At 45.2% G+C, this 9,140-nt stretch overlaps 1 protein-coding gene across 1 annotated transcript in view; it reads left to right on the top strand.

Moving 5' to 3' along the window:
• Positions 1-9,140, top strand: part of WWC1 (WW and C2 domain containing 1) — a 70,239-nt gene continuing 61,099 nt past the window's right edge. The window contains exon 1 of the mRNA XM_054389066.1: positions 1-119. Within this exon, the coding sequence (XP_054245041.1) occupies positions 1-119 (119 nt within the window). The remainder of the gene's footprint in view (positions 120-9,140) is intronic.

Raw genomic sequence — 9,140 nt, 5'->3', positions numbered from 1 at the left:
ATGCCGCGGAAGGAGCTGCCACTGCCCGAGGGCTGGGAGGAGGCGCGGGACTACGACGGGAAGGTGTACTACATCGATCACGGCAGCCGCACCACCAGCTGGGTCGACCCCCGCGACAGGTGGGCGGTGGCAGCGTCGGGACCTGGGGACAGGCAGGGCGGGAAGCTCCGCTCCAGGGTCCCCTTTTTCCCTTCTTCTTTTCCCGGGTCGGGGAGCAGCGGCGGTCAGAGGTGTGCAGCCTCGGCGCGGCTCCTCGGCGCGTCCTCGGCTCGCTCCCGCGTTACCCAGTCGGTGACGGCTGCCGTCCCCGGCTGCAGCCTGGTTCCGGAGAGGGGAGGGCTGGGCAGGACAGGACGGTCATTTCTGTACCCGCAACCCTAGTATGGCACTGGGCGCCAGGGGAGAGTTTTGGTTTTGCTGCTTTTTCTTCTCATGTTCCTACCCACCTGCTCTCCCCTCTCCGACGTCTTGCAGACGGGCACTGCACGCTGCCCGTCGCCGCGCCTGTGCGTGCCGCAGCGGGCACCAGCGCAGCCATCGGAGCCGTGGCGGGACTGGGTAAAGCCCCTTCACCCCACGACAGCAGCCGTGGCTCTCGTGGAGAGGCCGACCAAGGAGGGACAGAGAAGTGGCCGTGGGTCGTATCCTGCCTCGTGGTCCACCTCTGCAAGCAGTTCTGTCGCCGTAGTGAGCGTGGTGATGACGGAGGTCGCTGACTTCAGGGTGTGTTTCTGATCGCCTCCGTCTGCCTCAGGCTTCCTACCAGTCACCTCTTGCTCCTGCTTGCTCTGATGAGCTCTCTCCCTATGTTGCTCGCGTGAAAAAGTAACAGAAACAGGTCTACAGTTCAAGGTCTACAGTACAGGTCATTTTCAAAGCAATGCTCTTAGCATTTTTCAGTTCCATGGTGAAGGCTGTTATGGAAAGGCAATGTGCAGTAGTTTGAGCATACAGGGAGCTCAACTACTGGATCGCTGTTGAATCCAGAAGTTTCTAAATTCCACGTGTAGCGCTCTGTTAATTGAACTTCACTGACACAGCAACTCAAAAATCCCATCTTGATAAGCTGGAAATTCTGATAGTCTGGAACTGTGGTTTGATGAGTTTTACATGCTTCCCCCATCTGACAATGAGTGTTCTCCTTGTTACAGGGCAGCTGGTGTGATTCCTGGATTTTGTTTTCATTTCTTCCCTTTGCCCCAGTGGTCAGTTCTTGAAGGGTCTTCCATTGTTGGTGGGATATCAGCTCTTTGCCTTGTCTCCAGTTCAACTTAGATGTTGGGCTTTTGTTAAGCATGGTAGTGAATGATTGCCCAGTTTTACAAGATTTCAAGGAGTGTTCTGCGTTCCAGGAATAATCCTTTTGTGTACTGTACACAAATGTAACCTTCTGCCAGCTAGGGGTTTGAAATTTGTTTTGGGGCTTCTGTTTCAGTAATGTGGTTGAGAAAACCTAATTACACAGTTGCTTCAAGGTGCATTTTTAAAAACTTCATAAAAGTTGATACAAGCTTAAATAAGGAATGCTTTCCTGGCATCTTCATTTTCTTACAGAGGATAAGGACAAGTGAGGAATCTAATAGGCCTAATACTGGCTTATAAACATTTTTTTATGTCCTTGATTAGTGATTCAAAATGACAGAAAGGACTGAATGGGTGCCTTATTTACACATGTGCTGAGCTGCTGGAGAACCATTACCTGGTTACCACTGTTAACGGAGAACATTCAAACACCTCCTGATAACTCCTATCACATGACACATTTGTTGTGCACATAGAAATACACCTGAACACACAAGACCCTGACGAGCTATGCATCTGAGTCATCTTCCAGTAGTACTATCAAGAAAACAAGCTAAATTGGGCACTCCCCCTGTAAATCCTTATGGCTTTGAAGAGTTTATTGGTCCAATGCTGGAGTAACTATGTGACAGATAACTTACCTCTCACCTTGTATGACTTGAAACCCAGCTCTGACATACAGGAAAGAAACTTCTCTTCCAACTAATTGCCACTGTCTATGAAAACCTGCTGGTAGGGAATCTCTGATCAGCTCAAGTCATAACTATGCCTTTCAGCAGTGGTGTGGGATTTACACACTGATCACTGAACTTTTATTGGTGCATTTTAAGTTTAAATATTTGTACGCCTAGCCTTTTACAAGTAATCTTGAAAACTGCTGCAGCTGAGAGGCTGATTTGTGTATTTGCTGCAGTGCTGTCCATGTGCTGTGCTTGCACATCATGCCTTTTACCCATCAAAAAGCAAGAGATACTAGGAAACATGGCTGTAAAGCTGCAAGTCAGATGGATGTGGAAGAAGATGTATGTGTTAGGGCTCATTCTGAACCCAGCTGCTTGTCAGTGGGACTGGACCTTTATTCAGAGAGTAACAACTGGTAGCTAAAGATAGGGGACATAGGTTTTTAAACCTTCCCTAAATATTTCATTCTAGCTTAATTTAATGGAAATAAACATGAGCAGGGATACCATCTAGCTTCAGGGCATGAGCTCACCCATTGTCTTTGTCACAACAGTTGGTGTCAGGTTTGTAGTCCTGCTATCTGAGGTTGATTTAATAGGCTGCTAGAGAAGCAGGCCTTGCTGTGGGTGTGTAGTGGGGTGAGAGTCAGCAGCAGGGAAGGGGAGGCAGGAGGTGTAAGGTAGGGCCTCACCTGGCTTTGGATGTATGAAATCAAAAGTTGAGCTGGTGGGGCTGGTGGTTTTCCAGTGTTCATGTAATGCATTATTTTTGCCAGTAGAAAGTCACTGGAACCTGGTGGCATCTCACTGTTCGGTAAAGCTGTCTTTTGTGATGCTTAAGATACCTGAAATCTTGAAGCAGCTGCTTTTCAGAATACTTCTACCATGTACCTTTTATGAGCATACTGGATTTTAGGGCAGTCCTGAGTAGCCCATAGATGTTAAAGCATTCTGGGAAATCACCTAAGAATTTTGTGACCCAACTATTACTCTGTGTTGCGGTGTAACAGAGAAAAATGAAGGTACTGTGTAACAAGAGTTTCAGGGTCAAAAGCTGTAGGGCAGTTCGAGTGACTAGGTGGGGAAAACCCCAAACTCTGCTGTGTCCTTCCTTGCATAGAAGAAGGCTTACATAGCTGACTTCTTTTTTGTAGATTTGTTTGAAGTTATATTATTCAGGACTTGGATACAGAGTAATGAGAGATCAAACCTTAGTGAGCTAGGGGAAGAAATTTGTCATTCCTAGTTTTAAAAGCAGGCATGTGTCTTTTAAGCATGCACCGGTACACACCGTTTGGGAACATGTGCCAGAGAGCTGTCCCAGTTGCTTTCTCAGCACAGAAAGCACATCTGAAGTGTAAGCTGCTGTGCTGATGGGCAAACGGAAAAGAAGAACGGTGCCTCTGAACGTTAGCACTAGCTGCTGCTTGTTCTTAAATTTCAGTGTGAATCAGGAATTACAGCGAGTGCCCCAGAGGAGACTTCTGCTTTCATCAGACGTGAGGGTTAGAGGTGGATATCTGAGTTCTGGTGGGTGTGCTGTCCTTGGGTTCTTTACAGTGGGTTTAGGGGAACCTCTCTCTCAAACTGTCTTGGAAGAAGAGAGGATCGTTTTTTTACTTCTCCTTGTCTTTCAACTCAGAAGCTTCCTGATTGCACTGAGGATTTGGAAATGTCTGATAACCTCTCCCATTCCCCAGTATTTGTGGTTTTGTGTTCTTCCTGCTGGCATGGTGTTGTAAGCAGTCTTTTTTCTAGGTTCTTTTAGGTGGAGTTCACTGAACTTATTGTACCCCAGTCACTGAACTCTGGTTGAGAGTGAAAGCTAGTGAAGAAAGGAGTACTTCTATCTTGAGTTTGAAGCTAAGAGCCGCAGGTGTTTTCAGTTTTTGGAAGCAGCAATACCTCAGTTGATGGCCCTTCATTGCTTGAAGGTTCTTACTGATGTAAAGGGTTGGCGATGTTTATTAAATGAAAGCCCAGATTCTGCAGTTGCTCACTGAAATCCTATCCTACACCATATGGTAGTTTTTCCAGTCTGAACCTCTAAAGTAGAGCTTTGATAAAGAGAATTAGGGAAGAGAATTGCCAAGATTCAGGGCCAGTATGTACCAATGTGTGCTGTCACATAGAGAAGATCTTGTGCATTTGAAATAGTTAGTTAGGGCCACCTGTTTTCTGAGGAAGATTTGGGTCTGCTGAGCCTGAGGAGCCTGCTGAAGAAAATCTAGGAATGCTGTGCAGAAAGCACAATCACTTAGCCATGCCTCTTCAGGTCTGCCTTCTAGGCTTCATGTGAAAGCCTGCAGAATATTTTGTCTGCACTGTATTATTCTGATCTTGAAGCTTTTCATCCCATGCTTCTCTCCATATTTTCTCTGAACTTCCTGTATTAAAGATACAGAAAGGTGAGCATCATGCTAAAATTTTGTATGTAAGTGTCTACTACTTGGATTATTTGTCTATAGCATAACTAGAATTACTGAAGTAAAGCTCAACGTAACCAACAAATGTTGGAGTTAAATAATAAAAAGGCTTGAGGAAAGGAGGGCAATGAAAAGGAGCAAGAATAAAAGGAGCAAGAATAAAAGGAGCTGAGTCTTTCTGTAGACAAAAATCAGTAAGCATGAAGAGAGAAAAATGTAATGTTCTCTTTGGGAATTTACCTTCCCTAAGTTTGTTTCATCACTGGCAACAGTGTAGGGCATGCAGCTGAACGCTGCTAGTTTGATGCTTGCTGTTGCCTTTCTTTACTGATAGCTAGCCAAACACCCTGTCATGTGTGTGTGAATCTGCTGCTTTTTCATGCTTACATTCCCCAAAATAGCTGATTATTGTATAAAGAACAGGCAGTTCAGTGTGTGCCCGTAGAAGCCGTTGATAACTATTTCCACGAGTACAAAAGTGAGTGACAGAACTGCAGTCTTTGTAGTCATCTCATTGCCATCTCTGGGAATAGTTGTCTTAATGTGTAGGACTTGTGCTATTCTTACCATTTCTTTTTCACAGTACATGAAAATTAATTGGTTTATGTAAGTGCTAACATATAGGGAGACAAGGATAGCAAGCTATATTATTGTGACACTTGAAATGTTTTAAACTTATTAATAGCAAAAGTCTTCCAAGACGAATTAACACAGGCTGAACTTGTAATTGGAAAAACTGAATTGGAGCTGAAATCAGACTTCTTCAGCTTTGAAAATTCAAACTTTGTTGTTCTGTTGTTTTTTCTCCTGAGACTCTCCTAATGAACCCTGCTGTAGGATGTGTTGATATCTTTTGAGGCTGCAGGGACTGCCTTCATGGTCAGTGTGCTTCCTCATGTGCTGGAAACAACAGGTATGGTGCCTTTTAACAAGGGCATCACTGCTAAATGGTGTGGTATACATGTGTATAGTGACAGAGGGTGTTGGCAGTGACTTTAGAAGTACTAAAATCATTATCTTATTTCTCTATGGAAGATGGAAAAGAAATGTGAAGCTTTGTTCACCTCAACAACTTTTTAATATGTCTTGGGGAATTCTGCATCAGATCAGAATTGCTTTTGAAGAAATCTGTGTAAATTGCATTTAGAAATATGTAGGTTGAGCTTCATCTGCTCTGACAAGGTCATCTTGCTCACAAGATCAGTCCTTAATTTTGCCTCAAAGGCTGATGGTTTGTGACATTAGTGACACTGCTGTGGACTGGAAACTTATTTGGCAAGAAGATCAACAATTTCATCCCTATATAGGTCATGTATTTTCATATCAAAGTAGTTATCTTGGTCTCCATCCACTGGAATGGTGGAAAATTGGCTGGTAAATCCCTGAAGATGCGGGTATGGCAGTTGAGAGATGACTCCTGTGTTGGCCACCTGGGGTGGGTGCTGGGTGGTGTTGCTGATGGGGCACCTTAAGCTGCTGCTGCTGCCAGAGTAAAGTTCTGTGTCAGTGCAGGGAGCAAGGTCCAGAAGCTGGTCTGGCTGGAAAATGTTTTAACTGTTTGGCTTTATTTTATGGAAAAAACTGATCCAGGTTGTGTGCTTGTGCAGGAGCTTGTGCTGGCACAGCTGGGGCTGAGCAGGAGGTTGGGAGGTGTGGGAGTGGCGTTTGCCACCCAGGAATGCTGCTGAGGGTGCACTTCTGAAACTATCCCTAGGCATTTGACCTGGTTGGGCACTTGGCCAGCCAAAGCACAGATGTGTTCCCAGAGCTGGAGGTGCTTAGCTTTAGCCTGTGATTTCGGACTGAGTTTTATAGGCAGAGTAGCTTTTCACTTGCTGGAGTCTGGATGAAACCAGTAGTTGGACAGAGCATCTCCCAAAGCTGTAATTTACACTGGTGCCTTCATAGCTAGCACAGTTATAGGAAGTTGAGTTTGCATCAAACCTTTGTGCCTGAATCTGATATAAATCCTTCTAGCTTATGCCAGAAAATTTATTGGGAGACACAAGAAGACTTGTCCAAAAAAAAAGATTAATGAAATATTTTTTTTAATGTACAAGTTAAGCGTGCTAGGTGGCTGATTCCTCTCACTGACCTGCCACACCACCTTTCCAGACTGGTGTCTTATCTGAGTTACTGGAGGAATCTATTAGTAAATGATTGATTACTATTCTGTGCTCCTGAAGGTGACTGTGCACTGCCAAGGCTAGACTTGCCCTCTGATCAGCATGCCAAGGAGTGTTGCCACCCCATACGCATTCCTGCGTGTGTTATAGAGGCTGCTGATCTCACTGTCTGTAGGATTGAAATGTTCTGGGCTTGATGCTCAGTTGTGTCAAGTATGGTAGAACTTCAAATCGTTCTTAAAGAAAGGGAGAGATCATACCGCTGGCTTGGGAAAGCCTTGCTGATGATGTCCCTGTGCAGGGCCTGGCTGGAAGAACTTGGTGACCTTAGGTGCCCCATCAGCAGGGCAAGTGTTAGCTGAAAAAAATAAATGAATAAAGGGTGATGGCAGCAGTTAGGCAAGGTCAGGTGGAGGTATGTAGACTAGTGCTACTGCATACATATATGAGCGCTACGTAGATCAACCACTTCCTTCGAAATACTTTTCATGCTGGCTATTCATGAGACCTCTTTAGTAAGGTTCTGTGCTTTGCTTGTGGTACTGAAGACTTGGCTTTGATTGCTCAAATAAAACCCAGAGTTCACAGAGCCTAAGGTTACTGCTCCCCCCACCCTTTTAAACTACATGCATAAATAATTGGCTGAACAAACAACAGACAGAACTGCTCCCAATAGGATAATAGCTGCTTTTCACTGCCACTCATCCAGTCAAGTGACATCTGGAAGACTCTGGATAGTCACAGGAGGTTTGATGTGTAACAGGAAGATGCAAAGAAGCCAAGTCCTACAGCTGTCAGCATTCTCTGGTTTTTCATTCTTTTGGATGGGTACTGCTGGCTTGGTTTATTCTCTGTTTAGGCTGGTACTTACAGCTTCCACCCCAGACATGACGTTCTGCAACATAAGTACCCAACACACAGCAGAGGAATTGTTTTCTTAGTCTTACTGAGGTGCTGTGGAGGATTAATTAGTTGTGACAAAGTTCTATCTGGTTGGGATGTCAAGGTGATGTTTTAGGACTGATGATATTGTTCAGAGAAACTTTAGCTCTTGAATGCTTAATCACTGTTTTACAAGTTTAGTCTGTGGGGCAAGCTTTATTGATTTAAAGCATGCAATAAACAGTATTGATTTGTGAGAGGCAGCCATTCATATCTGCTCTATGCAGATTAGAGATGTAAGGTAGTCACATAAGTATTCTGAACTAAAATATAAGTGAAGATATTGCTCAAATGACCCTGTAACAACTTGCAAGTTTCTCATAATGCCTTAGTAACCTTGTACTGGGAACAAGGGCAGTCCCGTGCTAAGGAGGAGGGCTCTCTGCTATTTTATCCCTTACAACTCTACCACAGGATGATGGCCTGCAGAGGGAGAGCAATGGCCAAAATAATCATCTGGACCCTTAGAGCATCACAGGAGATTGTAGGTAGCCCCAGAACTGCTCTTATATGGCTGTGCTGTGGGTAACTTTGCAGTTTATTTTGCTCATGCCAGGCACAGCTTTGGATTCCACATGGCACTTCAGCCTCTGCACCTGCTAAAAGGCATGCTGTTGGCCCGGCTGTGTAGGCTGTTCTTTTGCTTGTGCAGCCTCCAAGCCATCTAGTGCACAAATCTTGGCAGTGTGGGACATCCTTTGAGGGAGTCAGGAAGGTTGGCACCATGGGTTGGTGCAGCTACTTGTTGGCCCTTGATGTCTAACTCCTTTGTGAATGAAAAGAATTTTCTCGCTGACAGCTTCATGCTGAACACTTGATGTTCTCATAGTTAGATTGTTTCAAAGATTGAGTATGTCCTTGAGCTGCTTATCCAAATGATCTCAAAGGGAATTTGGGTGGGGATGATAATTGAGAGTATTTGACTCTCACATGTGATGTGGCTCTGCAAATTATCCAGTCTGTTTCCTGTGAAATCTCTTGGGTTGGTGGCCTGTCTTGGGTGGTGCTGGGTCAGTCAGCCTGGTGCTGGCTATAGTGAAGCTTGTAACTTCTCTGTGAGGTGGGGTTTATCATACTCATTTGGTAGAACTGGCTGGCTCTGCAGCTGCTGAAATGCAAGGACATTTGTGGGTGTGAACAGGGAAGCAGGCAGCACCCCGGGAATAAGGCAGGTTTTGTCTTGAGCTGGCAGGGACTAGACAGTCAGGTGAGGGTGGGCTTCTCACTGCTCTCATTGCAGTAGTTTACCTGGGTGTTCTACGGTGCTGTGGAGCTGAAACCTCTGCTCACCCAGTGCGGCATTCCCTGAAGGGAAACCTTCAGCCTGTATGCTCCACTGCCTGTTCACTAGGGGTTTATTTGGGTTTCTGAGGTAGCATGTGTGTACTGTGCTTCTGCATCTTATGTCACTGATCTGGGAGATGTGACAGTTTTGCTGCAACAGTGTGCACAGGATAAGGTCCATGCCCCATTAGTGACGCTGCTATAGTTTTTAACAGCTGTTAAGATTGTTGCAGTGCTCTTTAGACAGGCTTTTGCTGTTCTGACCCAACCTTTGTTCATAATGATGCCTGCTGGTGCTGTTCCTCAGCATCTGATGTGACTTTGGTTCAGTCTTCTGGTTCCTTCTTATGACTTCTGCAGCTTTGGTGGGACAAGAGGGG

This window comes from Indicator indicator, chromosome 18, assembly GCF_027791375.1.
Source record: "Indicator indicator isolate 239-I01 chromosome 18, UM_Iind_1.1, whole genome shotgun sequence".
NCBI classification, from domain to species: Eukaryota; Metazoa; Chordata; class Aves; order Piciformes; family Indicatoridae; genus Indicator; species Indicator indicator.
This window is presented reverse-complemented; position numbering and strand designations above follow the sequence as displayed.